At 63.3% G+C, this 27,007-nt stretch overlaps 4 protein-coding genes and 4 non-coding genes across 13 annotated transcripts in view; 2 read left to right on the forward strand and 6 right to left on the reverse strand.

Moving 5' to 3' along the window:
• The first annotated feature begins 267 nt into the window (after window positions 1-267).
• Window positions 268-11,870, forward strand: MTSS2 (MTSS I-BAR domain containing 2). Of its 3 annotated transcripts, none has more exons than XM_086758114.1 (14): window positions 268-448; window positions 4,066-4,127; window positions 4,241-4,314; window positions 5,997-6,081; window positions 6,244-6,335; window positions 6,427-6,501; window positions 7,229-7,386; window positions 7,478-7,585; window positions 7,661-7,758; window positions 8,258-8,465; window positions 9,068-9,142; window positions 9,451-9,627; window positions 9,727-9,892; window positions 10,876-11,870. In XM_086758114.1, the coding sequence occupies exons 1-14, from the start codon at window positions 380-382 to the stop codon at window positions 11,646-11,648; spliced, it is 2,220 nt and encodes a 739-aa protein (XP_086614240.1). In that variant the 5' UTR covers window positions 268-379; the 3' UTR covers window positions 11,649-11,870. The 3 variants fall into 3 exon arrangements, with proteins under 3 accessions (XP_086614240.1, XP_086614241.1, XP_086614239.1); XM_086758115.1 differs by having other exon boundaries at window positions 8,339-8,465; XM_086758113.1 differs by having other exon boundaries at window positions 269-448; window positions 8,255-8,465.
• Window positions 11,871-13,740: 1,870 nt separating this feature from the next.
• LOC147599128 (uncharacterized) lies at window positions 13,741-15,987 on the forward strand. Its single transcript, XM_086758116.1, has 6 exons — window positions 13,741-13,893; window positions 14,341-14,392; window positions 14,588-14,775; window positions 14,872-15,030; window positions 15,124-15,234; window positions 15,831-15,987. Exons 1-6 carry the CDS (start codon window positions 13,756-13,758, stop codon window positions 15,942-15,944), a joined length of 762 nt encoding a protein of 253 aa, XP_086614242.1. The 5' UTR covers window positions 13,741-13,755; the 3' UTR covers window positions 15,945-15,987.
• Window positions 15,988-17,336: 1,349 nt separating this feature from the next.
• Window positions 17,337-22,568, reverse strand: IL34 (interleukin 34). 2 transcript variants are annotated; one of them, XM_086758137.1, is made up of 7 exons: window positions 22,446-22,568; window positions 21,316-21,545; window positions 21,099-21,202; window positions 20,678-20,755; window positions 20,416-20,589; window positions 17,854-17,992; window positions 17,337-17,772 (listed from the first exon to the last, which is right to left on the reverse strand). In XM_086758137.1, the coding sequence occupies exons 2-7, from the start codon at window positions 21,341-21,343 to the stop codon at window positions 17,753-17,755; spliced, it is 543 nt and encodes a 180-aa protein (XP_086614263.1). In that variant the 5' UTR covers window positions 21,344-21,545; window positions 22,446-22,568; the 3' UTR covers window positions 17,337-17,752. The 2 variants fall into 2 exon arrangements, with proteins under 2 accessions (XP_086614263.1, XP_086614264.1); XM_086758138.1 differs by having other exon boundaries at window positions 21,316-21,642; window positions 22,446-22,513.
• On the reverse strand, window positions 18,072-18,142 carry TRNAG-GCC (transfer RNA glycine (anticodon GCC)). Its single transcript has one exon. It is a non-coding gene; the product is annotated as a tRNA-Gly (tRNA).
• Window positions 18,753-18,823, reverse strand: TRNAG-GCC (transfer RNA glycine (anticodon GCC)). The gene has a single exon. It is a non-coding gene; the product is annotated as a tRNA-Gly (tRNA).
• Window positions 19,543-19,613, reverse strand: TRNAG-GCC (transfer RNA glycine (anticodon GCC)). Its single transcript has one exon. It is a non-coding gene; the product is annotated as a tRNA-Gly (tRNA).
• Window positions 20,112-20,182, reverse strand: TRNAG-GCC (transfer RNA glycine (anticodon GCC)). Its single transcript has one exon. It is a non-coding gene; the product is annotated as a tRNA-Gly (tRNA).
• Window positions 22,569-25,198: 2,630 nt separating the features above from the next.
• Window positions 25,199-27,007, reverse strand: part of SF3B3 (splicing factor 3b subunit 3) — a 28,867-nt gene continuing 27,058 nt past the window's right edge. For all 3 annotated transcript variants that reach the window (XM_086758238.1, XM_086758239.1, XM_086758240.1), the window contains exon 26: window positions 25,199-26,097. In XM_086758238.1, the coding sequence (XP_086614364.1) occupies window positions 25,957-26,097 (141 nt within the window). In that variant the 3' untranslated portion in view covers window positions 25,199-25,956. The remainder of the gene's footprint in view (window positions 26,098-27,007) is intronic.

Below are 27,007 nucleotides of genomic sequence, written 5' to 3' on the forward strand. Positions count from 1 at the left end.
CGGGGCTTCCCCCCAACCCGGCAGCATCCCCCGGACCCCCCCCCCCCCCCCCCCCCCCAGCCCCCGGCCCCGCGGCGGGCGGCGCATGTGCCGCGCAGATCCCGCCCCGCTCCGCCCCCTCCCCCGCCGCCGCGCTCCGCTCGGGACCCCGCTCTCCGCGCTCCGCCGTTCGGGGGGGCGGCCCGGGGGGGCGGCCGGGTCCGCTCAGGAGGAGGAGGAGGAGGAGGAGGAAGAAGAAGAGGGGAGGGGGGGGCGATGCCCCTCGCCGCGCTCCGCCCGGCCCCCCCGCCGCTCCCCGCCCCCCGCCGCCGCTGAGCCTGGCCCGACGCCGCGGCCTCCCCCGGCGGCGCCGCCCGCCCCGGGCTGCCGCAGCGCCGCGATGGAGACGGCGGAGAAGGAGTGCGGAGCCCTCGGCGGCCTCTTCCAAGCCATCATCAACGACATGAAGGTAGGGATCCCCCCCGCCATCCCCATCCCCCGCCGCCGTGACAGTGCCCCCCCGCCACCCCGGTCGCCACAGGATCGGGCCCCGCGGTTCCGCTGCCCGGCCTCATGCTGGGTACCGCGGCCCCACCTCGGGTGTCGGAGCCCCGCATCAACCCCATAATTGGCCAGCGGACCCCATTCTGGGTGTCACGGCCCCACATCAGCCCCATACCGGGCATCGGGGGCTCGCCTTGGGTATCGGACCCCATGCTGGGTATGGCAGCCCTACATCAGCCCCATATCCGTCACCAGGGATCGGAGCCCCCTACCAGCCCCATGTCGGGTGTCGGGGCCCCACATGGGCCAGCAGAGCCTGGTACTGGGTGGTGACACCCCACATCAGCCCCATACCAGCCATCGGGGCCCCACGTTGGGCATCGGACCCCGTGCTGAGTATCGCAGCCCTGTATCCATCACCGGGTATCGGAGCCCCACATCAGCCCCACATCGGGTGTCGGGGCCCTACGTCGGGTTTTAGGGCCCTGCGTCGGGCATCAGAGCCCCATATCAGCCCCGTAGTTGGACACTGGACCCCATGCTGGGTGTCACAACCCCGCATCAGCCCCGTATCCATCACCGGGTACCCGAGCCCCATGTCAGGTGTGACAGACCGGGAATCGCTGCCCCGCCTTGGGTACCGCTGGCCCCACACTGGGCATCACCACCCATTTCGGGCATCGTGTTGCCCCCTGTCGCCCTCCGCTCCCCAGCCTGGATTTCTGCTGGACCCACTTGGAACAAAAAGGTCCCCGGGCTCCTAGGTCCCATTTCCCAGCCCGGGGAGGGGACATTGCCTCCACCCTCCCCAGGAGCAGAATGGGGGCCTGCTTTAAAAAAAGCCCTTTTTTTTTGTTTATTTTCATTTCAAAAAGAAATAAATAAAAATTCTGGAGGAGGGGGGAATTTTGGCCTGGGGGCTGAGCAGGGAGGAGTCAAGCAGCTGGATTTCTTCATCCTAGGGAGGGGGGGGCCAAAATTCCCACTGCCGGCTCCAGTGTTGGGGTTTAACCCCAGTCTTTTTTTGGGAGGCAAAAGCTCTCTTCCTCCTCCTCCTCCTCTTCCTCTCTTCTTGCTGCAGCCCAGTCCAGACAATGCTGTCATTGCCAAAGCAGGGGAGGGGGGATAAAAAAAAAAAAAAAAAAAAAAAAGCCTTGCTGAGGAGATTAACCCCTTCAAGGGGCAATGGTGGCTCCGCACGGGGCCAGACTCCAGCTCAGGGCTGGGAGAAAAGCCCTCAGCGGAGAAAATCCCCAGAGCCACCAGCCCCAGGGCGGTGGGGGCCAGGACTGGCAGGGAAGGGTGCTGGGGTGACCACCCCCTCCCCAAATGCCTTCAGCCCAGCCAGCCCCGTCTGGGATCCCCACTGAGCCCCGCGCCCCCAGGGTGGAGGTGGGGGGCAGCCCGTGCCTCAGTTTCCCCATTCCCCCACTGAGGTTGCGGAGGGGTTGAGCCGTCACCTCCCCGGCCGGTGCCAGCGCGGCCGCACAGCGATGCGCCTGGCCCCATCGGGACGCGGTTGGGCCCAGAGCCCCTCACTGTGGCGTTGTGCGCCGGAAACCAGGCTGGATTCATTGTCATGCTGTTTGTAGGTGGGAAAGATGAGGGAAAAAAAAGAAAAAAGAAAAAAGAAGAAAAAAAGAATCCCCCACCGTGCTTGGCTTGTACGCTGCACAGCCCCAGCCCAGCGCCAGTGGCCCCTGGGGCGCACAGTCCCTGTCCCTGTCCCCATCTCCCGGCTTCACGGGTGGCCTGGCGCAGGCGCCGGGGGACGGGGAAAAATGATCCCCTGCCCAAAGAGCTGACGGCGTTCAATGGCAGCGATGCGCTTAAGGTCCCACAGCCGGGACCCCTGCGCTGGGCATGGGCGCAAAGGGACCTCATTTCGGCGGCGGGTGGCTTTCTGACACCCCTCGGCCTCCATCGGGGAGGACTCGGGCAGTGAAGCCTGGTGGCAGTCCCCGAGCCGGCGGCGGCCCCAAGCCGGCTTCGTTCCCGTTGCCTCTTTTCCAGTGTGCTCGATGTCCCTGGGTGACCTTGGCATGTCCTTGTCCCTGTTGTCCTCATCCCCCTCCTCCTCCCACCCGGCATTGCAGAGGGCTGGGGGCATCGTCATTTGCCTCCTCGTTTGGGGGGAGCATCCGCTCACCCTGCCCGGGGTGACTGGGGGAAGGTGGCCCGGGGATGGTGGCCCTGTCCTCCGGCGATGGCAGGGACTCGCGGCCCTGAGCCACAAGTGGCACATGGAGTGGTGTCCTCAGACCCCTTCTTTGCTGACCCGTGAGGAAATGGGGGCTTTTGCCGTCCCCAAGAAGCAACACTGGGCTGGTCCTGTGTCCCCTCGGTGCGAACTCTGTCCCCAGTGGTGCCACCAAGCTGGGCTGGCAGGGATGTGCAGTGACCCACATCCTGCAAAGCCGGCGCCGGTGTCCAGTGGCCGCCCCGGGGGGGGTTTGGAAGCTGCCAGCACTGCCGTAGGATGGTGGCACAGGGATGGCGTCACTGGGACAACAGCACCAGCGTGGCCTTGCTGAAGTGGTGGCATCAGGACTGCCCTTACTGGGATGGCTTTGCTGGGACGGTGGCGCTGGGGCCAGCCTCGCTGGGATGGCACCAGGATGACCTCACCAGGACAGTGGCACCGGGACTTGCTGTGCCAGGATGGCACTGGGATGGCCTCACCAAGACGACACTGGGATTAGCCTCACCAGGACAACACTGTGACTGGTCTCACTGGGACGGTGGTACTGGGATGGCCTCACCATGTCATGGCACCAGGATTAGCCTTGCTGAGATGGCACCAGGACTGGCCTTGCTGGGATGGCACTGGAACTGGCATTACTGAGACTGGCCTCGCTGGAACGGCACCAGGATGGTCTTACTGGGACTGGCCTCTCCAAGACACCTCTGGTCTTGCTGGGACTGGCTTCACTGGGACAGCGCTGGGATGGCCTCACTGGAACAGTGGCACTGGGACAGCTCTGGGACTGGTCTGGGTGGCCTGGCCAGGATGGCCTCACTGGAGTGGCCTCCCAAGAACCTGTGACCTGTCCCTGTCCCCCCACAACTGCCCCATTCAGGGCTGGGGGGACCCCAGATCTCCCCGCCCGCCCCATTGATCCTCAGGGGAGCTGGGGACTGGGTCTACCCGCTGTGGCGCTGGAGCCCTCCAACAATGGTCGTTTTGGGCATCGCTGCTTTGGGGGAGGCCGCGGGCACTGGAGGGCTCTGCTCTGCTGCTGGCCGGGGTCTCACAGCTTGCCTGTGTGCCAGCTCCTTTCCTCCCCTCAAATTTCCAACCCCATAAGCTGCCTTCACCCCTTGGAGGAAGAGATCACCCAAAATCTTGAGGTCTCTATGGTCTATGAGGTTGTGTGGCCAGACTGGAAAGGGAAAAAGCCAGAAGGGAAAAAGGGTTGTGCTCAGCCTTTATTAGCCATCAGAGAAGCCACACCTAGCCAGGCACAGCCGCTGAGCTGCCCCGTCTCTCTGTAAGGGTGAAGGGGGGATTTTTCCTGCCCGGGGAGGGGCTGCAGGGGGGCGAGGGGCTGTGGCTGTCACTGTCCCCTTCCCTCCTTGCAGAGCTCCTACCCCATCTGGGAGGATTTCAACTCGAAGGCCACCAAGCTGCACTCCCAGCTCAGGTGAGTGGCTGGGGTCAGGGGGGGTGACACGGGGGACCCTCCCACCCTCCCCACAAGCACGTCCCAGGGTGCCCAGCGCCTGCTGAGGTCCCCCCTCACTCTCTCCGCCCCAGGACCACGGTGCTGGCCGCAGTCGCCTTCCTGGATGCCTTCCAGAAAGTGGCCGACATGGCCACCAACACCCGAGGTAGGGTCCTCCCCGCCCAGGGGTGGGCGTCCCGGGGCATGGCTGTGCAGGGTTGGGGTGGGACATGGGTGGAGAGTGTCCCCCGTGGGGTGTCCCCTGCCCAGGTGGCTGGGGTGGGGCTGATTGGCTTGTGGGGAGATTTCGGGGCGGTGCAGTCCCACGCTGTGGTCCCCTGCACCCATCTCTGCCCCCTGCACCCCGATGTGGGGCTGAGCCACCCTGCCAGTGCCCCTCGTCCCCTGCACCGACCTGGAAGGGTCCAGGGGGGTCCAAATTAGATGGAGGGAGATGCAGGAGCCCACGCTCAATTGTTTTGTGTCCCGACCTGCCGGCGAGGCGATGCGAAGAGCTGAGGCTGCAGGTGGGGCCCCCCCAGTGCTGCTGTGGGGTGGGGGGCCTGGACCCCCTGGACCCTCTCCGGGTGCCCATTGGCAGCGAGGAGCCACTTCCCACCGCTCGGCTTCTGCCAAGCAGATGGTCCCGGGCTGGTTTGCAGACTGGCGGTATCCAGGCCATCTGGAGCTGCGTGGGGAGGAGGAGGAGGAGGAGGAGGCATCCTGAGCCCGGGTCAGCTTTGCCTCCAAACCCAGTAGCCCACTGCACCAGGAGGATTAGGGCTCCCCCAGCTCCCCTCCAGCCCAGGCACCAAAAACGAGTCCGGGGACACGGCGGGGGGATGCTGGCAGGACCGGCACCACGGGAGTCAGCGTCACCAGGGTCGCCCTCCACCAGGCAGTGGCATCTTGGGGACACCCTGGATGTCCCCGCTTTTTTATGGAGCTGGGGAGGGGGTGTGTGGGGAAACTGAGGCAGAGCACTGGGCGGGGGCCAGCTGGCAGCCTCGCACGCGGCGCGTGAGCGTGCGGGGGAATCAGATTAGGAGCAGCAGGAGCCGGGGTAAGAGCATTAGGAGTGGGATTAGGAGAATACCCCGGTGCAGGAGGAGAAGGCCCTCGGCCCACGGGCTCCCCCGTTTCCGCAGCGCTGGGGGGTTGGGGGTGCTCAAACCTCCTGCAAAGGATGGGAGGTGTCTCTGGAGGCTTTTTTTGGGGAGGGAAAGGCAGAATATCTCCCTAGCCTGCACCCCAGGATTCTGGATTGCTGCTTTCCTTGGGATTTGCCAGCAGCACTGCCACCGTGTGGCCATCCTTAGGCTTCAGAGTTAACAGCGGCTTCATCAAGTGGGACGCTCCTGCTTTCCCTTCCTGGCAAACATCCCCCGGGGAGCTCTGACTCCCTTTTTGAACTCTCGGGATGGTGCCTGGAGGTGAGGGACGCAGCCGGCCGCCTGGCACGGAGCCGGGGAGGGAAGCCGGTCCCGCAGCCATTTGCTCCTGGTTTCTCGGTCCGTGCCTGGCAGGCTACACAGTACCTCACCTCGCGCTTTCCTGGCCCCCAAAGTGCAGAATTTCAGACAAACTGGGAAAAAAACAGAAGCAGGTTTTCATTTTGAAGCTGCAGGAAGGAATATTTGGTGCTTTATTTGTCAGTCAGTGGGTGCCGGTTTATTTCTTTAGTGGATTTATCAGGGGAACCCTGGCCCAAAGTGTCCCCAGAGCCCAGCACGTCCCAGCGCTGGTCGTCCCCAGCGCCAGCCAGCCTGGTCCCAGTATACAGACTGGGCAGGGACTGTTGTGGGGGTGTCCCCTGCCCCTCATCGGCGTCATTTTATCCCCCCTCAGGTGCCACCAGGGACATCGGCTCCGCGCTGACCCGCATGTGCATGCGGCACCGCAGCATCGAGGCCAAGCTCCGGCAGTTCACCAAGTAAGCGACCCCAGGGCATCGGTGACACGAGTTGGCTGGGCTCAGCCCTCCCTGACTGAAGGAGGAGATGCTGGATGTCAGCTGGACCCAGGGTGGGGGGCATGGCTCCCCCCCCAGCTCTGGCACTCTCCCACGCTCTCTGCCTCTCTCTCCCTGCTCCAGCGCCCTCATGGAGAGCCTGATAAACCCTTTGCAGGAACGGATTGAGGACTGGAAGAAAACCGCCAACCAGCTGGACAAGGACCACGCAAAAGGTACGGGCAGGGTGGGCCAGGTCCAAGCTGGGGGGGCTGTGCCATTTGGTGGGGGGGGGGATCCCCTCTGACCGCACTTCTGTGCCCCCAGAGTACAAGCGAGCCCGCCACGAGATCAAGAAGAAATCCTCCGACACCCTGAAGCTCCAGAAAAAGGCTCGCAAAGGTGAGGGGGGGTCTCCTGGGGTAGGGGACACAGCCGGCCGGGGCAGGCATCCTGGCTGCCTCCCGGGGATGGTGGGCGCCAGGGGGGTCCCGCTGCCCCCGCCTCCGCCGAAAGGGGGATGCGGGCATGGCCCGAGGAGGGGTGGCGGGAAGGCAGGGGCGCGCGCCCCGGCCCTCGGCCTCTTTTCACACGTTTTCTCTGTCTCCTTCTCTCTTCCCTCCCCTCCACATCCTTCCTGTAGAGCTACTTGGTAAGTGAACCGCTGCCCCCCCCCCCCCCAAATCCCCTCTCTGCTTCCTCATCTGCTCCCCCCTGGTCTCCCCGGGGTGGCCTCCCTCCGTCTGTCTGTCCATCTGTCCATCCATCCCTGCGTCCCCCCCCAAGCCCTGCTTTTAGCTTAGCTTGCACCCCACATCCCAGGGCAATGCCGGCCCCACCACGGTGGCATCCCAGCAGATCCCCCAGTCCCAAAAGCCAGAGAAGGGGACAGGGTGGCAGAGGAGCGCCCCCAGGGCTGCCTTGGGGCGAGGGTGCTCCTAGACCCTCCTGGGGTGCGGACATGGCAGAGGGACCCCATGGCACCCGCTGGGATGTGAGGATGGGGTGCTGGGGTGGTATCTCCCAGCTGGACCCTGGGGGTGGCCTTGGCTTGGCCATGGGACCCCCAGAAGATTGGGGGGGGGCGTGTCTGAGGGGTTGTCAGGTACTGACAGTTGTCATCTCACAGGGAAGGGGGACTTGCAGCCCCAGCTGGACAACGCACTGCAGGACGTCAACGACATGTACCTGCTGCTGGAGGAGACGGAGAAGCAGGCGGTCCGCAAAGCCCTCATTGAGGAGCGGGGTCGCTTCTGCACCTTCATCACCTTCCTGCAGCCTGTGGTGGTGAGTGCCGGGGCTGGGGGGGGGCAATCTGGGGCAGGAGGGGGTCGCTGCTGCCCTACGGGTGCTGACGCTGCCCCTTGTCTGGCCGCAGAACGGGGAGCTCACCATGCTGGGAGAGATCACCCACCTGCAAGGCATCATCGAGGACCTGGTGGTGCTCACCGCCGAGCCCCACAAGCTGCCCCCCGCCAGCGAGCAGGTCAGCGAGGGCGGAGGGGGGCGCAGGGGAGAGAGAGAGCATCTTTGGGGGACTTAAACCCCATCCTTCCTGCAGGTGATCAAGGACCTGAAGGGCTCTGACTACAGCTGGTCCTACCAGACCCCCCCGTCCTCGCCCAGCAGCTCCAGCTCCCGCAAGTCCAGCATGTGCAGGTAGGGTGGGGTGGGCTCCTGGGGGGCTACTGTTAACCTGGGGGGGGCTAATGATGCTTACGGCCCTCGGGGATGCTCACGAGGTGCGTATCCACTTCCGCGTGTCCATACAACTGACTGGTCCCCAGTAAAGCAGAAGAACTGGGATGGGTGTGGGGTTGGGGCTGGTGGAGCTATGGGGCAGGATGGGTGCCTGGCACGTGCCCCGTCACCTGGGTTTTGGGGACGATGTGAGCTGTGCAGGGGGGTCTGGGGGCAAATATGCCACCTTTGCCATGTCCCTCAGCCTGTCCTCTGCCATTGGGGGACCCCGGAAGGGAAAGGGACGCTCTGGAAGGACCACGTGCCTCAGTTTCCCCAGGTTGGGCTGTGGGGCAGGGTGCTGGGCTTGCCACCCGGGGACCCCGCCACCTTTGAACCCCCATCTTAAACTCTCTTTTTCCTTCCTTTGTCCTCCCCGCCGGCGTGTCCCCGTCCCCCCCCACCGCGTCCCCAGCAGCGTTAGCAGTGCCAAGGGTGGCGTGGCGTGGCCCGGCGGGGCTCAGACCTGCTCACCCAGTTCCACCTATCGCTACCGCAGCCTGGCGCAGCCCCCCGCCGCCACCACCCGCCTCTCCAGCGTCTCCTCCCACGACTCCGGCTTCATCTCCCAGGACGCCGCTTATTCCAAACCACCTTCCCCGATGCCCTCGGACATCACCAGCCAGGTACGGAGGGGCCCAGTGCCACCCCCACCCCGTGCCTCAGTTTCTCCCTCTGTAGAATGGGTGGGTGCTACGGGGTGCAACACAAGGGTCCGGCGCAGAGGTGATGGGACCCACCCCCAGGCATGTTTCCAGCTGCGTTGGCATCACGGGAGATAAATATTGGGAATACTGGGAGATGCCAGCCCTGCTCGAGGTCACCGTGGGCCACAGTGCAGAGAAATCCCATCTGTGAACCCCCCACCAGGGGTATCACACAGGTATCGCAACCCCATTCCAGGAGAACAGGGTGTTTCCCAATCGTCCCAGCCCTGTAACACCCGGTTTGTACCAGTTCCCTGGCAGGCAGCACGGAGCGAAGCTTCCCCTTTGCCCCGCATCCCTTGGCGTGCCCATGCTGACCCAGCATCGCCAACCCGGCGCTGCTCACGGTGGCGAGAGGCCCCGGAGATCCCAACGCCGCGGAGCCTGTCCTCGCTCCCCAAAATGGCTTTTGGCTCCACGGGGCTGGGGGTGAAGAGGGGGAAGGACTGGGGCTGCCGGGTCGGCACTGGCTGCACCTGCTAACCGCCTCTTCTCTCCCCCTCCGGCCTGTGGCGCGACAGAAGTCCTCCAGCTCGGCGTCCTCGGAGGCCTCCGAAACCTGCCAGTCGGTCAGCGAGTGCAGCTCCCCCACCTCGGTTAGTTCTTGCTCCGCCGCCGGGGCTCGGGCAGGGGGCAGAAAGGTGAAGCCTTCATCAGCGGCACCCTCCTCTTCCTCTCCTCCCCTCCCCGGTGCTCCCCATCCCACATCCCACCCGGGTTGTATTTCACACGTGGGTTCCCCCCACACCTTGTGGGCGTCCAGGCCCCCATCCTGCCCCACCCCACCATGGGGCAGAGCATCCCCGGCAGCACCCGTGGCTTTGAGGGGGACGTTAGCACCTGCCCCGCTTTTGGTTCTTGGTCCCGGTGTCCCCAGCGTCACCCCGTGCCTTGCCCGTTGCAGGACTGGTCCAAGGCCAGCCCCTACGACCAGCCGGTGGTGCCCACCCTGCAGCGACGCAAAGACCGCGTGGAGCACCTGCGGGAAGCCGAGATGGGCTCGCCCGCTGGCGGGTACCCAGGCATCGGCAGCGAGGATGCTCCCAGGCCCCGGATGTCACCAGCTACGATCGCTGCCAAGGTACCGGCTCCATCGGGGAGAGCACGGAGGTGACGGGCTTTTGGGGGGGGCTCCCAAGAGAGGAATTTGGGTGCTGACGCTGCCCCCTTTCCCCCGCAGCATGGGGAGGAGGTGTCCCCTGCCGCCAGCGACCTGGCCATGGTCTTGACCCGCGGGCTGAGCCTGGAGCACCAGAAGAGCAGCCGGGACTCGCTGCAGTACTCCAGCGGCTACAGCACGCAGACCACCACCCCCTCCTGCTCCGAGGACACCATCCCTTCCCAAGGTACCCATGGGGGCACCTGGGACCACCCGAAATGGCACCTGGAGTGGGAAAGGGGATGGCAGAGGCCTTTGTGGTCCTGGGGCACGTCTACATGTGCTGGGTGTTACAGCATCGGGCCATGGTCGCGTCACGTAGGGACTGAGGGGGTAAAGATTCAATGTGTGTTGGGGGGGTCAGTGTGCGACATAAGCATCGTGCCACGCGATCACCATGGGACCTCCTGGTTATTTGGGCGTTAGCTGGGTCTTGATGGCTGCAGTTGTGCCGGGCAGTGTCATAACAGGTAGCATCTTGCGGGGTGTGGTTGGTGATGGCTCGTGGTGACGTGTTTGTGTGCAGTGGTTAGGTGGAGATGTTGGGTGACGGTGGCAGACGTAGTGGTTGAAGATCCGGTAACCACAGGGACAGTCTTGTGCTGCGATTGTGTTGGCGTGCTGATGGCTGAGCTGATTGTGAGCATGATGGTGAAGGTGGAGGTTGACTGTGGTCACGGCGTGACGGCAGTGGTTGGGGTGGTTGCGGTAGCGATGGTTGGGTTTGATTGCAACCGTGTGGTGGTGATGGTTGAGGCCAGTTGTGATGGTCTTAGCTGAGTTTGGTTGTGACCATGTTGTGTTGGCCATGGCAGGGGCTGGTTGTGATTGCGTTGCAAGGGTGACAGTTGGGTTTAGTTGTGATCTCAATGTGATGGTTGGACTTGATTGTGGTTGCCTTCTGCTGGTGATGGTTTGGTTTGATTTTGGTTCCCTTCTGATGGTGATGGTTGGGTTTGATTGTGAGGGTGTAGTGCCAGCAATGGTTGGGGCCAGTTTGGATTGCATTGCAATGGTGGCGGTTGAATTTTGTTGCAGTCATGCTGTGACAGCGGTGGTTGGGGCTGGTCATGATTGCATTGTGAAGGTGGCGGTTTGGCTTGGCAGTGCCAGCTGGGCCACCGACCGCCCACCCGCCCGGCCGCGCTGACCACGCTCCCCCCTTCCCAGGCTCTGACTACGACTGCTACTCGGTGAACGGCGACGTGGAGTGTGACCCCCAGAGCGACTTCGACAAGTCCTCCACCATCCCGCGCAACAGCAACATCGCCCAGAACTACCGGCGGATGATCCAGACCAAGCGTCCTGCCTCCACCGCCGGGCTGCCCACCGGCACCAACCTACCGGCCGGCACCACCCCGGGAGTGGCCACCATCCGCCGCACACCTTCCACCAAGCCCTCAGTCCGCCGAACCCTCTCCAACGCTGGCCCCATCCCCATCCGACCCCCCATCGTCCCCGTGAAGACCCCCACAGTGCCCGACTCCCCCGGCTACACCGGCCCCACGCGGGTGGGCAGCGAAGAGTGCGTCTTCTACACGGACGACGCCTCGCCGAACCCCCTGGATTTTGCCAAAGCTTCGCCCAAGCGGCTGAGCCTTCCCAACACGGCCTGGGGCGGCAGCGCCATGGAGATCTCCGTCTACCCCGGGGCCGGCCAGCACCTCTCTGCCGAGGAAGAGGAGGACCAACAGTTGGCTGCCAACCGACACAGCTTGGTGGAGAAGATCGGTGAGCTGGTGGCCGGCGCCCACGCGCTGGGGGAAGGCCAGTTCCCCTTCCCCACCGCCCTCGCGGGGTCCGGCCCCACCGAGGAGACCCCCGCGCCCCCCCCGGCAGCCTCCATGGACCCCCCGGCCGAAGACATGCTGGTGGCTATCCGGCGCGGGGTGCGCCTGCGCAGGACCGTCACCAACGACAGGTCGGCCCCACGGATATCGTGATGACACCCTGGCCCGCGAGGATGCGCCCGCCGCGGCCGACGGACCCCCGGGGGCACCCGCTGCACCTTCCCGGGAGCCCCCCACCCGCCGGCACCTGCTGCCCCTGCCCCTCCCTTGCTGCCCCCGCTTTCTTCTCCTCTGTCTCCTCCTTCCCTCCCAGCCCTTTCCTTTTCTTGAGTCTTCCCTTCACTTGGCCTCTCCTCGGCTTTTTTCCTCCTCCTCCTCCTCCTCCTCCTCCTCCTCCTCTTCTCCTCCTCTTCTCCTCCTCTTCTCTTTTCTCTTCTCTTTTCTCTTCTCTCTTCTCTTTCTCTTCTCTTCTCTCTTCTCCTTTCTCATTCTTCTCTTATTCTTTTCTTATTCGTCTATCTTCTCTTTTCTTTTCCTCTTCTTTTTTTTTTCTTCTCTTTTCTTCTATTTTCCTCTTTTTTTTCTTTTTCTTCTCTTTCTTGTCTTCTTTTCCTCTTCTTTTTTTCTTTTTCTTCTCTTTTCTTCTGTTTTCCTCTTATTTTCCTTTCTTCTCTTTCTCTTCTCTTTCTCTTCCTCTTCTCTTCCTCTTCTCTTCCTCTTCTCTTCCTCTTCTCTTCCTCTTCTCTTCCTCTTCTCTTCCTCTTTCTTTCTCTTTCTCTTCCCTTTTCCTTCCCTTTTTTCCTTCCCTTTTTCTTCTCTTTTTCTCTTCTTCTTCCCCTTCCATTCCTCTTTTTTCTCCTCCTTTCTTTTTTCCTCCGCTGTGTTTCCTCTCCCCCTCTCCCTCCTCGGGCACAGCTGGGTGTCCCCAGCCCCGGCGGGAGGGGACGGTGCCAGCGGGGGCCACAGCAGGAGCAGCACCAGGAGCAGAGGGACCCTGTTCCCAGCTCCCCCCCCCAGCTGTGCTTGGGGCAGGCATGGCTCAGCCCCATTTTGGGGGTCAGAAGTAGCAGGGAGGGGGTTGTGGGGGATGGGGGGGGGCGCACATGGATGGAGGGGGACGGCGGAGGGACAGGCACTGCGGCCCCCTCCAACTTGGAGGGGCACCGGGACGCAGCGGCAGAGGATGCCAAACCTCCTCTTTGCCCCCACCCTGGGGATCACTGGGGACCCCCCTCAGGCCCCGCAAACCCCCTCGCTCTCCCTCAGCACCCACAGACCCTGCGCAGGGTCCTGCTGTGGGGGGGGTCCAGGGGATGGGGGGGTTTCACCCCGACCCCCCAAAGCGAAGCAGCTGATTTCTGCCGGCGGCTGGAGGAAAGCACAACGCCCCCGGCCCCCCCGCTGTACATAGCCCCCCCCTGCTGCCCCGCTGTCTGTCGCATCGCAGCCCCCCCCTTTCCCTCCCCCTTAGGAATAACGATTTAGTGCCCCCCACCCCTTCTCCTGCCCAGAACCGCTGATGCCAAGTGACAAATGTTTGGGTTTAGGGGAGGGGGAGGGAGGGTCTCTTATTTTGTACAGAAAACAAAAATTCCTTGGTAAAGAAAAAAAAACCGACCTGTCTTTCGACTGAAGTAACTTTTCTGGTGCTGTTGTTAACTTGGTCCTTTTTTTTTTTTTTTTTTTTTTTTAATTTATTTCCCCTCCGTGCTCCCGCCTCTGCCGCCGCTTCCCCCCTCCCCATCCCTCCACCAGGTTTCTTTCTCTTTCTTTCATTCCCTCTTTTCTTTTAATTTTATTTTCTAATTTTTTTTTTGTGGTAATTCCCCTCTTTCCCTCCGATTTCCATAGTCACTGCTACGAGTAACGAATGCACTGTGAAGATTCCAGTATTAATAAAGGTTGTACTGTAATTAATAACCTGCGGCCCTGTGGGTGTGTGGTACCCTGGGGGTCACCCCAGTAATGGGGGAACTGGTGGGAGGGTCCCGTCACCGCTTTCGGGTGCTCATGGCTGTGGGGGCAGTGGGTGCTGTGGGGGGACACAGCCCCATGGTCAAGATGATGGGTGACCCCTGGGGTGCAGAGGAGCATCCCCCCTCTGCCCCATCCCCTCCAGGACAGGGGGGTGCACCCCCCCCACCCACCACCACCACCTCCACCCATCCCAGCAGCACCCGCACCCACGCCTCCCGGATTACCCGAGCCCCATTGCCAAACCTTGCCGGGGCGGCGCAACCGGCTGGGGTGAGCGCTGGGGATGGAGGGGCTGGGGGCAGGCAGCGTCCTGCTCACCGCCTGTGATGGGGGGCTTGGCCTGGGACTGCTGAAGGGCTTGCTGGAGCAGGCCAGCCCCCCCCAGCACATCTTCGCCGCTTGCCTGGACCCCCAAGGGAAGGTAGGGAAGGTGTCAGGGTGGGGATGGCGGGGGGGGGGGAGGTCCGCCCCGGGATGGGCTGGAAAACGCAGTGACTCGTGGTGCCGCTGTCCCCTATTTGGCTTTGGGGGGCTGAGCATCAACATCCCACGCTGCAAATGCCATGGAAAAACACCTATATTTTTATATATTTAATTATTTTGCATCTCATATATGGATGCGTGGCGGGGGGGGGCAGGGCAGTGGTGTGGTCTGGCAGCCCTCACACCGGGGGCATCACTGCCGGCAGAGGGGAGCTTTGCCGCCACTGAGGCCTCAGCCAGGCGCAGAGAGCAGCATCTTGCCCCAAATCTCCCTCCTGCCCGGGCTTGTCGAAACCCGTCAGCCGCAGCACACAGGGATGCCTGGTTCCCGCTCCGGCGTGGAGCAGGGCCACCCCCGCTGACACCCCCAACCTTCTCCGTGCAGGCAATCAACGAGGTGGCTTTGGGCAGCCCCAACGTCGTGGTCCTGCCTCTAGGTAGGTGCTGGGGACGAAGCCTCTCGCGGTTTAATGGCACCCGTGGGTGGCTCCGGAAAATGGCACCCGAGCAGGCGAGTCCCTCGGTTCGGCTCAGCCCAGCTGGGTCGCTGCTGGGAACAGGAGGACGCTCCATGGCCAGGTGCTTCTTGCCTGGGACGTGACCCCCTCCCAAGCCCTCCTGTCCCCTCGCAGATGTGACAGACCCCAACAGCATCAAGGTGGCGGTCGGGAAAGTGCGGGAGAAGGTGGGAAGCGCTGGCCTCAACCTCCTGATCAACAACGCCGGCGCCACGCGCCGCAGCACACTGGCCACCGAGACAGCGGAGAACATGACCCTCCTCTACGCCACCAACACCATCGGGCCCCTGCAGACCAGCCAGGTCAGGCCACCAGCACCCCTTCTGCAAATGCTGGGGGTTGGGAGAGGGTAGGAAGAGGAGGAGGAGGAGGAGGATGATGATGCCTGTTCCCCCCAGGCGTTCCTGCCCCTGCTGAAGGAGGCGGCCGAGGCCAAAGAGCAGCACGGGATGAGCTGCAGCAGAGCTGCCATCGTCAACATCTCCAGCGTCCTGGGCTCCATCGAGGTGGTGGAAGCGTGGGAGGAGAGGCAGGACATCAGCTACCGCTGCAGCAAGGTAGCCCCGGGAAGACGGGAGGACCTGGGGTGTCACCTCCCCCAGCCGTGGCAGTGCCACCCGTGACAGTGGCTGTGGTGGCTGTGTCCCCAGGCTGCGCTGAACATGCTCACCAAGTGCCTGGCCCTGGAGTACGGGGGCAGCGGGATCCTCTGCGTGTCCGTGGACCCCGGCTGTGTGACACCTCCCTCGGGACAGGGGACGGTGAGTGGCGGGAGGTGCAAGTCCCACAGACACCCCTTCCCAGGACATCCCTTCCTGGGGCACGCCTTCCTGGGACACCCCTTCCCACAGACACCCCTTCCTTCCTTTGCCCACCCCCCACCCCCCACCCCGCATCACCGCAGCAAAGGACCAGTTCCAAGCTCTGCCCCTAAACCATCCGGTTCCCTCCCAGTTTTACGATTTCATTTCCCATCCCGATCCCGTGTCAGCAGAGGGCACTCCGGCCCCGCGCTCGGCCTCCCCAGCACCCCGGGGCCGCGGTCAGCCCAAATTCGGCTTCTCCTCAGCTCCTGCCAAGGGGGGGCAGGTGAAGCTGGAGCCCAGCAGCCGCTTGCAGCGTAGCCGTGGCTTCTCCCCACGCTGCCTTGCAGAGGGAGTCCCTTGTTAATTAGGAACCGTAAAATCAACCTCCATCCTTAGGGCACCCAAATTAGGGACGATTCATTTGTGCAAAGCTGCATCCCATGGCTGCTGAGGTATCTCCAGCTTCTCCGAGCCTGGCATCCCACTGCTCCTGGGGCTGGGGTGCTGGGAAGGGGTTTTAGCTGATTTTTTTTTCCCCCCATGCTTTTGAGGGCCCGGTGACGGTGGAGGAGAGCGTGCAAGGCGTCCTGCGTCTGCTGGCCGGGCTCTCAGCCACCAGCAACGGCACCTTCTGGGACTGGAGAGGGCAGAGACTGCCCTGGTGAGAGCGGCGCCCACCCACAGAGCTCAGTAAAATTAATCAGTTGCTATTTCCAGGCTCGTTCTGGTTCTGTGGGGTGAGAGCTGGGTGTCGCCGCCTCCCTGCCCAGGGATGCTGCGTTGGGCCGGGGAAGCAGAGGAAAGGATGCTCCAAGTGCAGTCCTGCATCCTGATGCAAGGCTCTGCCAGGGGACAGAGGGATCCATGGCCCTGCTCTGCGGCCACAAGCCACGCTGGTTGGTGGCCCAGGGGCACCCTAGACAGCCCTGAAACAGTGGGAATGGGCCATCCTCACCAAAGCCCAGCTCTTGCCCTGCTGACCCTGGCTGCCCCGAAACCAGCCGGCCCGAGGATGCTGATGGGAATTTTCTTTTCAGCGCAGGCTCTCCGTTTTCCAGCAGCTGGGGCTTTCACAGCAGGAGCCTCTTCCAAGCCCTAGCACATCCCTAGGGACATCTTTTGGGACCGTAGCACCTGGCCCTGGGCTGACCCTCCCTGCACCTACTCCATTTCACGGGACATCTCCAGATATTGCAAACAGGCTCCCATTCCCCATCATGCGAGCGCATTTCCGCTCTCCGTTGACATTTTTGAAGCCATCCTTCGAAAGAGGGATCGGAAAAATAATAACAAGAATGTCACAACATCTCAAGTGGGCACTTGGGCTGGAAACGCAGGGCTGTGGCGCGCCCCAAGCCCAGCTGGTCGCTGTGGGGCTGCTCTGGGAAGCCCAGACAGGGTCATTTTGCTGGGGCAGCTTCGTTTTTTTTTTTTTTTCCCACTGCGGAGGACCGTGGTGGGACCGTTCCCACGCTTGAGGGAGCAGGAGGTGGGAGCTTGGTCCCGGGGCGGGGGGGGGGGGCTTGGGCAGCCCCACGTGAGACCCTGGACCACCCCATATGCTAGCAGGGGTGGGCGAGGGGGGGTCCCTCCAGTTTGTCAAGCAGTGGATCACAGCTGGTGGGCTTGATCCGAGCTCCGTGAGGGTTTTATAGAAAGGTGAATGATCGCTAGGCGTGAGGAGGAGAAGGAGGAGGAAGGCGGCAGTGCATCCGCTCACACCGCAGCCTCACCTGCACGCTCTCACGGACTCTTAATCCCAAGCAGTCCGCAGCCAGGAACAGACCGATTAAGGGCTGTAATAGCTGATTAAGTTAATTAACTGGGATAGGAAGAAGGGAGGCAGCCGGCCAGCAACACCCCCTCCTCCCCCCGCCCCAGCCCCCGGCAAGCCGCCTGCACGGCGTCGCCAAGCACAACAAACAAATCCAGATGTTTTCTCGCCGGGGCTGATGGGGGCGGCTCGGGAGGCGACGGCTCGGGGTGGGGGGGGGGCGTGGGGGGGTCCCTGCGTCGGGGCGAGTATCGCTCCACAAAGCAAGGATGAGGCAGCCGGAGGGGGGGGTCTCTCTGCCGCTCCTTTATTTCGGGTAAGGCTGGGAGCTCCCAGGACCCGGTTGGAAGCCGAGCGCTAGAGAATTACCTGGTGTTTAACGAAAGCTGAGGGGAAAAGTAAAAAAAAAAAAACCACGAACGGAGAGGAAGCGGGCGATGGCCTCCGCCCCGCTGCAGGGGGCTGCGTCCGAGCCCCCCCCCAGAGCCCACACCCCTGCCTGGCTTTTCGGATGGGGCCGACCCCATGGCCAAGTACAGTCCTGGACGGAGGGGGTGGGTGTTTGGTCCCGGAGGGATTTGCCCCTTGCACCTTCCTGGGGGACGGCCCTCAAGGGGCTCTGCTGGGGGCGGGGGGCAGAGGCAGCATCCCAGGCTCCAGGGCAAGGAGAAGGCGTCGAGCTAGGGGTCTTCTGCGGCGTTAGGTGGACTCCCACCGACCTGGGCAGAGAGGACAGGTGTCACCGGGTGGGAAGGGACCCCCTCACGCGGTACTTCCCCCCTCACCCCATCCCCACTTACAGGGTGCCCCGTAGAGCATCCGCATGACCTTGAGGCAGTTGTCCAGCAGCGCCTTGGGGCGCACGGCCTTCCTCCGGCTCTCGGTGCCTGCGCTGTGCAGTAGCTTCACCAGGTCGGCCACCACCGCCTCCACGTCGGTCTGCAGGTGACACCCGGAGTCACCAAGATGCCTCCCCCCCACCCCACAAGGGACACCAGGGTGCAAAAGCTGCAGCTGCTGCATTGGCCGGGAATCGAACCCGGGCCTCCCGCGTGGCAGGCGAGAATTCTACCACTGAACCACCAATGCCAGATGTGGGGCACTCCACAGCCCTGCCCCACGGCCCCACACTCAGCAAGGTGGCAGCAGCAGGGTCAGGCACTGCCGGCTGTGGACCCCCCCCCAAAAGAGGTGGGCTCCAGCCATGGCAGCTCCTCTTTTTGCTGCCTCCCACACCACCTCCGCAAGGAGGAGTTGTCATTAGCCTTCAGAGTTAACAACAGAATGGAAAGACCTCAGAGGGGCTCTACAACCTGCCCCATGGCACAGGACAACCCAGCCACGCTTCGGGTTCACCCTGGAGACCCAGCTGTGACAGCCCACCCACACCCAGCACCCAAAAGCAGCTGCCTGTTGGCTGCAGCGGCTCCTCTCAGCTCCCACTGCCCTGGGACAGGGACCTTCACCCCACCAAGAGATGGACACTCACTGCCACCAAGCCCCCTGGAAGCTCCCCTGCAACAGCCCCCCGGAGTCAGGAACGGTCCCATCCGGATCCTGCACCCACATGGAGGCACCCGGACAGGTCCGAGGGTACCCAGGGTGCCCAAGGGAGCAACCCTGGGCCCCCCAAGGGCGCCCCAGCAGCCCCCGAAGTCCCCTCCAAGGGACACCAGGGTGCAAAAGCCATGACAGCTGTTGCATTGGCCGGGAATCGAACCCGGGCCTCCCGCGTGGCAGGCGAGAATTCTACCACTGAACCACCAATGCCAGCTGTAGGGCACCCTACAGCCCGGCCCCACGGCCCTGTACCTAGCAGGGTGGCAGCAGCAGGGACAGGGCTGTGAACCCCCCTCCAGAGAGAGGGAAGCCCAGCATCAGAACTGATGGAAGCACCTCTTCATGCTGCCTCGCACATCACCTCTGGCAAATTGGGGGTTGTCATTAGCCTTCAGAGTTAACACTGCCAAAAAGACCAAGCAAAGCTCACTCTCTCCATGGAGGGGCTGCAAAACCTGCCCCATGGCACAGGACAATCCAGATATGCTTTCTGTTCACTCTGGAGACCCAGCTGTGACAGCCCACCCGCACCCATCACCCAAACCCAGCCGCCTCTTAGGTGCAGCAGCACCTCCCAGCCCCCAGTAGCCCCCATTGCCCTGGGCCAGGGCCCCTCACTGCCACCACACCAAGGACCCTAACTGCTGCCCATCCACTGACCCTCACTGCCACTGAGAGCCAGGGTGACATACTGCCTCCAAGCCAGGACCCTCAAAGCCACCAAACTGAGTCCTCCACTGTCCCTCAGTCAGGGACAATCATAAACACCCCCCTAGTGCCCCTACCGGCCACCAAGCCCCCTGGGCAGCTCCCTCCCACAGCCCCACGGGGGTCACCAAGGGGTGCTGGTGCCCAAGGGAGCAACCTTGGGCGCCCCAGCAGCCCCTGAGTTCCCCCTCAGAACACCCGGGTGCAAAAGCTGCAGCTGCTGCATTGGCCGGGAATCGAACCCGGGCCTCCCGCGTGGCAGGCGAGAATTCTACCACTGAACCACCAATGCCAGATGTGGGGCACTCCACAGCCCTGCCCCACGGCCCGGCACTCAGCAAGGTGGCAGCAGCAGGGACAGGCACTGCCGGCTATGGACCCCCCCCCAGAAATGGAGGCTCCAGCCATAGCAGTGACTCTTCCTGCTGCCTCCCACACCACCTGCTGCAAGGGGGAGTTGTCATTAGCCTTCAGAGTTAACAACAGAACGGAAAGACCTCAGACGGGCTCTACAACCTGCCCCATGGCACAGGACAACCCAGCCACACTTCGGGTTCACCCCGGAGACCCAGCTGTGACAGCCCACCCCCCCGCAGCACTCAAACGCAGCTGCTTCCGGGCTGCAGCACTTCCACCAAGGCTGCAGAGGCTCTGGAGGAGAGGCAGGGCCTGCAGCAAGGTACCGCCGCCGGGCTTAATTTAAAAGTTGTCACCCTCTTCAGGACCCCCGCTCCAGTCCCTTTGCCCCTCCCCAGGCCCCCGGGGGGTTGCGGGCAAGAAAAAGTGCTGTTGCATTGGCCGGGAATCGAACCCGGGCCTCCCGCGTGGCAGGCGAGAATTCTACCACTGAACCACCAATGCCAGATGTGCAACGCTCCGCAGCCCGGCCCCACGGCCCCGCACCCAGCAGGGTGCCATCCTCTGCACCCCCCCACCCCCCCCCCCCACCCCCCCCCCCGCAGCCTGCCCACGCCAGCCCTCCCACCAGACCCACAGGTGACTCGTCCCACGCGCCCTGTAGGCGCACAGGCGTCACATCTTCGCCCACTGCGTGTCATGAGCTGGGGGCCAGCGCGGGCCGGGGGTCTCCCCACCTGCCGGTACCGGCTGTACTCCTTGCCCAGGGCGTCGAAGAGCTGGCCCAGCTCCTGCGTGTACCGCCAGGATGGGTGCTTCTCCGGCAGCACCTCGCGGATCCGCAGCACGGCCTGGGAGCTGACGTGGAACCAGAGGTACCGCAGTGCCGCCTCCGACACTGTCCCGTTGCGCTGTAGGAGAGAGGGTGCCCTGGGTGAGACCCATGTGGACCCCCAAACCCCGCACAGGTCTCTGGAGCAGCTCCCACCATGGTCTTACCAGGCGGGTGACATTGGACGGCCTCAGCACCTCTTCGTACTGGACCTGGACGGTGTAGTCGAGCGGGAAGTAGTGCTTCTGGAAAAGTGGAGAGGAGCACAGGGGCTGGTAGCAAAGCGGCGGGGACGTCCCTGCTGGCCTTGGCATGATGCCAGAGAACCGGTGGAAAAAACCCTTGGATGTGGCCAACACCCCTGAAGACGCACCAGCTCTGGCACCAGTTTGGCACAAGTTTCCCCCAGTAAAAAAGAAAAAAAAAAAAAAAACACAAAAAAAAAAAAAACAAAACACATCCCGCCAGCACCCGGTCACTGTGGAGGCAGTGGGTGCTGCCGTCCCACGTGCTCCCCACAGCAAACCTGGACCCTGCAATGCCACGTGTGTCCCCCTCCCACCTCACTCCCCCCAAGTCCGGGGTTACCATGTACCGCAGGCGCATCTCGTACTGCAGCTTGTCCTGGAGCAGGCGGGTGAGCTCGCATTCGCCCGGCGCGGCGGCGTCCAGCCCCAGCACAGCCAGGACACCTGGGCAGCCGAAAGAAAGAGGCCTCAGTGCCCTCATCCCCCCGCCACCCCCTGCCCCACCCTGGGGACACCCATTGGGGTGACCACCGAGGCTGTCCCCACACTGGACTCACACAGGACGGCTGCGTAGCCCTGCTGCATGGTGACGGCGGCCGTCAGCGGGGCCCCAGGTGGCACCTACATGGCCGGAGGTCGCCGGGAGCCTGTAGGGCGGCGGCGCACGTGGCGGGGGGATGAGGGGTGGGTGCTGCTCTCCAGTAGCCCCAGGCTGTTGCCCCCTGCCATGGATGGGGGGTCAGTCCCCCTCACTGGCCGTCCCGGCTGGTTGCTCCTCGTGGGCTGGCTGCGGGGGGGAGCGGCAGGTTGCAGGGTCATCACAGGGCTGCGCTTCGAGGGGCAGGGGCATGGGACCCCCCCCTCCCTGCACTGCAAGAGGGGATCTGGGGGGTGGGGGGGTTGGGGGAGGGAGAGAACCCCAGCTGCAGCCCCCAGGGAGGGCACCCGCTCCATGTCCCCGGGGCTGGGGGACAGGGAGGGCCCCACAGGAGACCCGGGTGGCCGTGGGGGGCTGCGGGTGGCCCTAGAGCTGTGAAGGCACGGCCTCCACTCCCAGGCTGTCAGGGCTTCCCCCAGCTCCGCCCCCGAGGATTTCCGGGGGTAGGGGGGATGCGGAGGGGGACAGCCCAGCACTGTTATCCCAGCAATGAGTTTGTGCGGCCTCAGCAGGAGCTCGGCGAAGGAGCGCTGGGAAACGGGGCCGGCAAAGACGCCAGGCCACCCCCACCCTGCGTCCCCACGCAGAGGGGGACATGTCGTGTCCCCAAGCCCATGTGAAGGGGGCTGCACCATGTCCCCACATTGTCACCCCACGGGCAGGGGCCACAATGTGTCCCTGCGCCGTGTCCCCACAGCACGCCCCCACGCGAAGAGGGGTGTGTTATGTACCAGCACGGCGTGGCAGGGGCCGTGCCATGTCCCAGCACAAAAGGGACCCCTCCTGTGTCCCCACGCCGTGTCCCCACGGAAAGGGGGGCCATGCTGTGTCCCCACGCCGTGTCCCCACGCCGTGTCCCCACCCCGCGTCCCCATGCGAAGGGATCTCGTGTGCCATAACCCCGCGCCATCTCCCCACGCAAACGCGGCCGGGCCGTGTCCCCGCGCAGGGCCGTGCGTGACCAGCCCGCGTCCCCCCTCCACGCCCCGCTCCCCGCGCCCCCCACGCGCGAGGCGCCCGCGGACCCACCTGGCGCGGCGCGCGGGGCCGCCGGCTGCGGGACGCGTGTCCCCCACGGGTGGCGGCGGCGGCGGCGGCGGTGGCGGGGCCGGGCCCGCGTTTCCCGGCAGGCGGGCGTGGGGGGGGCGGCAGAGCGGGGAGCGGGCGGGGCGGCTGCCGGGGGCCGGGCGGGGAGCGGGGACCGAGCGCCCGCCCCGCACGGCCCGGCCCGGCCCCGCCGCGGGTGCTCGGGTGGCCCGGCCGGGAGTCCCCGGGGTGTTCAGCCAGCCCACCCGCGTGTCCCCGGGATGCTTGGCTGGCCACTCAGCTGTCCCCGGGGTGCTCAGCCAGCCCACTCGGGTGTCCCCGGGGTGCTCAGCCAGCCCACCCGCCTGTCCCGAGGATGCTTAGTTGGTCACTCAGCTGTCCCCAGGGTGCTCAGCCAGCCCACCCACGTGTCCCTGGAATGCTTAACCAGGCCACTCGGGTGTCCCTAGAGTGCTCAGCTAGCCCACTTGAGTGTCCTTGGGATGCTCAGCCAGCCCACTCAAGTGTCCCCGGGGTGCTTGGTTAGCCCACTCAGGTGTCCCCAGGGTGCTCAGTTAACCCACTTGAGTGTCCCCGGGGTGCTCACCCAGACCACCCGTACGTCCCTGTGTTGCTCAGCTAGCCCCCTTGGGTGTCCCCAGGGTGCTCAGCTAGCCCACTCAAGTGTTCCTTGGGATGCTCAGCTAGCCCACCTGAGTGGCCCCCTACCCCACTCCTCAGGGCGCTAGGCCAGCCCCTGGGGTGCTCACCCAATCCAGTGGGGTGCCCGCATGCTCCCCGGGGGTGTTGGGGATCCCTCATTCCAGCAGAACTCCCACTCCCTCAGCCCCAAGCCCATGCTGGTTCCTCTGGATGCTTTGGGGCCAAACCCTTGCCAGCAGCAGGGGATGAGGGGGTCAGGACACTGTCCTCCCTCCACCCCAAAAAAGGGCCTTGGGAGAGCCGGCTGCCTCTGTGCTCGGGGCTGCCGGGCATCTGAGGGGTCAGCGAGAGAAACCGGCTATCAAAGAGCAGGTCAGTGCTCCCCGGGAAACGCGTGGGAAGGAATGCACTTCTGCGTGCACAGAGAGCGCGCTGGGATTCCCCTGGCACAGTGTCAGGGCCACGGCCGGTCTCCTGCCAAGCTTCCTCCCGGCCCCGGCCTGCTCCTGGGCACAGCCCTCACCGTCCTCGCGGCTCCGGGCTGGAGGAAAGATGCTCCAGCATCTTCCCGAGCCGGGGAAGGAGCTGGTCCAGCTCCTCGCTTCGGTGCCTGCAGGGATTTTGCCCGCTGCAGGCGTTAGAGGAAGCCATTTAATAGCATTCCCTGCCCACGTAGTCATCAGCTTGGCAGGCGGGATGGGGCGAGGAGGCGAAGGGAAAGCACGCAGCACGGTGCTGGAGGCGGTTTGCCCTCCTTGGCTGCGCCGGGCTGGAAATCACCGCTGGTGCCAGCCCAAGGCAAACAGCACCCGCTGCACAGCCCCGGCCCCGGGAGCTTTGCTCCCACACGTCAGCAGGAGCCCGGCCCCCTGCAGCTCCACCTCACAGAGGCTGGTGGGGTCCCAGGTTGGAACCCCCCAGACAAAGGGGGTCTGGGGGCTCCCGGTGCAGCCCACCTACTCCCCTCCCAGGCTTTCCCTTGTGCAGTTTATTTACCCAGGCCTGGCCAAGGAGGCAAAACCTTGTCCTTCAAACCAGTTTGAGCTCCCCCGGTGAGATTTCATCCGTAGGGATTTCCAACACACCCCACAGGAAGTTCTGCTGGAGCTCTCCTGGAAGCACTCCCTGCTCCAGAGTGGGCATCACCCTGCAGGGGAGGGGACAAGGGGATGGGGAAGGCAGGGAGCAGGGGATGAGCACCCCACATCACGACACACCCTCCACGTTCAGCTAGAGGCAGCCGCTGCCGGGCAGGGAGCACAAAGCCCTTCACCCCCGCGGCAAGCAGCGGTGGTTGGGTGCCACAGGAGAGCCGAAGGGTGCAGCCCTGGGTTAAGCCCCTGCCCGTGGCGTCCCGCAGGAACAAGCTGAAGCGGGAGAGTGGAAAGAAGGGTGCAAAAGGACAGGGTACGAGGGTGCGTGTTCATCCTCACCACACGCAGCACACGAGGAGGAACATGCCAGCCGTTCGGTGCAAGTGCATCACAGGGCCAGGGGCCACTGGCTTTTTGGAGGGGGCCAGGCCGTTCACAGGATACAACAGATAAAGGGAGGGCTCCAGCTCCGCTGGGACAGACCCACCAGCGGGGATAAGCTGGGGACCAAAGCTGAGGCTGGGGACAAGGCCAGGAAGCACGGGCTGCACAGTGAGCTCCGGCTGCGAGCCTTCACAGCCAGCGTGCGGGCAGCAACACCTTCCCCGAGCTGTCCTGGCAGCCAGCTGCTCCTGCCAGAGCTGCCGCTGCTGCGGAGAGCAACAGAACGGAGGCTTGAGCTGCAGCCACGCCCTGGAAGGGCTAGAGAAACAGTAGCTGGGGGAGAAGACCCCTTTCTCCACATACCAGACCAGACCAGCGCTGGAGAGCAGTAGCTCTGGCTGCAGCACGCGCTGCCGGGCTCAGGGCCAGCTGCAGGCAGGGCAGGGGGGCAGAGAGGGGCCCACAGGCCAACACATGGGGGCTGCAGCACAGCTCCAGCAAGCAGGCAGGGCACAGGGCTGAGGGTGGGCACGTTTCGGTACTCCTCCTCCACCCCTCCTGCTGCCGCCAGGTCAGCAACAGCTGCTGCAAAGGAGAGGAGCCCCAGAGGCAGAGTAGTTAAAAAACAGGCTTTTATTCTTCATGTGCTGCTCACAGTCAGCTTGGAGACACCGCTCTTGCCAAAGTTATTATGAAACAAATCAAGTCCCAGACTCAGGCCTCGCTCTTCCCCACCCCCAAGAGCCAACAGTGTACAAAACTCTATTTACAGGGAAAACAGTCAGAAATGGTGAGTCCAAAAACCCCTTGCAATTCAGAAGAAAACATTTGAGACAAGTGTGACAGTTACGGCCTCCACGCAGCCAGGCTTCCCTCTGGCTGCTCCCAGGGCTGGTGGAAGCCCAGAGCTTCCCGCCACTGACTACTGAGAGGAGCCTGGTAACCCTGAGTCACACCGCAGCCATTTCCTTTTCCAAAAAGCTGGGAAATTGCAAAACCCACTTCATCCATCCTACAACAGCTCGGTTGGATTTGCCCTAAAAGGCCAGCACAAGACACCCTCGGGCTCCCCCGTCCTAAAGGGGGTCAAGTCTGCGCCCTTCCTTGGGCACCCCCCCCACCCCGAGAGGGAATCTCTCCGGCTGGAAGCCAGAATTGTCGGGAGCCTTCACATGAGCAGCGGGATGTGTTGGGAGACCTAATATCTGATACTGCATTTACTGGAGTCACGTTACCTTGAAACATAAACCAAGAGCAAACCAATATTTAAAAAGGGGAAAAAAAAAAAAAAAGCACACATTCCTCCTCCCAACTGTGCTTGGAAGACCGTCCGTAGGAGCCCAGCGAGAAGCTCTGCTCCTGCCAGCTGCCGCTCAGAAGGCGTAGCGCGTGCGGATGTCTTCCAGCTTCTTGGACACCTCGGGCGGGGTCCGGTCCAGTTCTTCGGCCACATTTTTCTGTTTGTTAGGCTCCATGGAGTTGAACTGCTCACACAGGTCCCCATCGATCACATTCTGGAGGGGCAAGAGGAGAGCACTGAATCGACACAACACAGAGGCACTGACCCCTGCCTAAATGGGGAAAAACAGCAACAGTTTGTTCCCAGAAGCTTCTTAATCCGGTCCTGGAAACAAGACCATGCTCGGTGACGTCATCTGCTGAACAGCAGCAGTTAGCATCAAATTAAGTACTGGCCAGCTTGGTTAACAAAGAAGAAACCCCAAAAGCTTGGGTGCAGCTGAAGAACCGCACAAGGGAAGGGAAGACGGAGCCAACCCGGGTCCAAGCACTGTGCTCGGAAAGCTGCCGAGAGATGGGTGAAGGGCATCTGCAGTCAGACGTGAAATGTCTCCGAGACTGTGCACGCTGCAGATCAGCCCCAAGCTCAGCAAGAACAAGAACACCCTCTGCGCTCGGGCAGCGTTCTGACTGGCACTCCACATGTTACTCCAATTGTAGTCACCATATGCTCACCCTGGTCCAGTACTCTGGACCCTTCTGGTCACAGCATTTAGTAGCTGACATCTTCAAACACAGCTCCTCAAAAGCAGAAATAGGCAGGAACAAGCGTTTCTTATGAGATTTCCCTTTCCAGTGCTGGTGGAAATAATGTATCCCCCATGCAATACGCAGTCTGACCCAGCCACGCAAACAGCTACGTAATGCTGCTTCTCTGGACGGAAAAAGGAGATGCTGGGGGAAGTAGAGAAGCACACCAAGAGCAGCTCTGGGCTTGGGTCTCAAGGCCAACCCTCAGAGGGCTTGATACAAGGGTTAAGAAACCAAAACAGACACAGTCCTAAGTGCCAAGTACTGCTCTCCTTACAGAGTGCTATTTGAGAGCCAGCGTCAGTTCCTGCTACAGTCGCTACACCAGCTGCAGTTTACGTCGCCCCAGCCTTCCCCACCGAACAGCAACAGCAT

Source organism: Chlamydotis macqueenii, chromosome 13, assembly GCF_036417535.1.
Source record: "Chlamydotis macqueenii isolate bChlMac1 chromosome 13, bChlMac1.mat, whole genome shotgun sequence".
Taxonomy (NCBI): domain Eukaryota; kingdom Metazoa; phylum Chordata; class Aves; order Otidiformes; family Otididae; genus Chlamydotis; species Chlamydotis macqueenii.

Bases quoted from the DNA above. Each gene is read 5' to 3' on its own strand.
- MTSS2 (XM_086758113.1), top strand. From the start codon at position 380: ATGGAGACGGCGGAGAAGGAGTGCGGAGCCCTCGGCGGCCTCTTCCAA. The intron at 6,336-6,426 runs GTACGGGCAGGG...CTGTGCCCCCAG, and splicing joins GGACAAGGACCACGCAAAAG to AGTACAAGCGAGCCCGCCAC. The intron at 7,586-7,660 runs GTCAGCGAGGGC...TCCTTCCTGCAG, and splicing joins TGCCCCCCGCCAGCGAGCAG to GTGATCAAGGACCTGAAGGG.
- LOC147599128 (XM_086758116.1), top strand. From the start codon at position 13,756: ATGGAGGGGCTGGGGGCAGGCAGCGTCCTGCTCACCGCCTGTGATGGG. The intron at 14,776-14,871 runs GTCAGGCCACCA...TGTTCCCCCCAG, and splicing joins GGCCCCTGCAGACCAGCCAG to GCGTTCCTGCCCCTGCTGAA. The intron at 15,235-15,830 runs GTGAGTGGCGGG...CATGCTTTTGAG, and splicing joins CTCCCTCGGGACAGGGGACG to GGCCCGGTGACGGTGGAGGA.
- IL34 (XM_086758137.1), bottom strand. From the start codon at position 21,343: ATGCAGCAGGGCTACGCAGCCGTCCTGT. The intron at 20,590-20,677 runs GTAAGACCATGG...TCTCTCCTACAG, and splicing joins CGTCCAATGTCACCCGCCTG to CGCAACGGGACAGTGTCGGA. The intron at 17,773-17,853 runs GTAAGTGGGGAT...CTCTCTGCCCAG, and splicing joins GATGCTCTACGGGGCACCCT to GTCGGTGGGAGTCCACCTAA.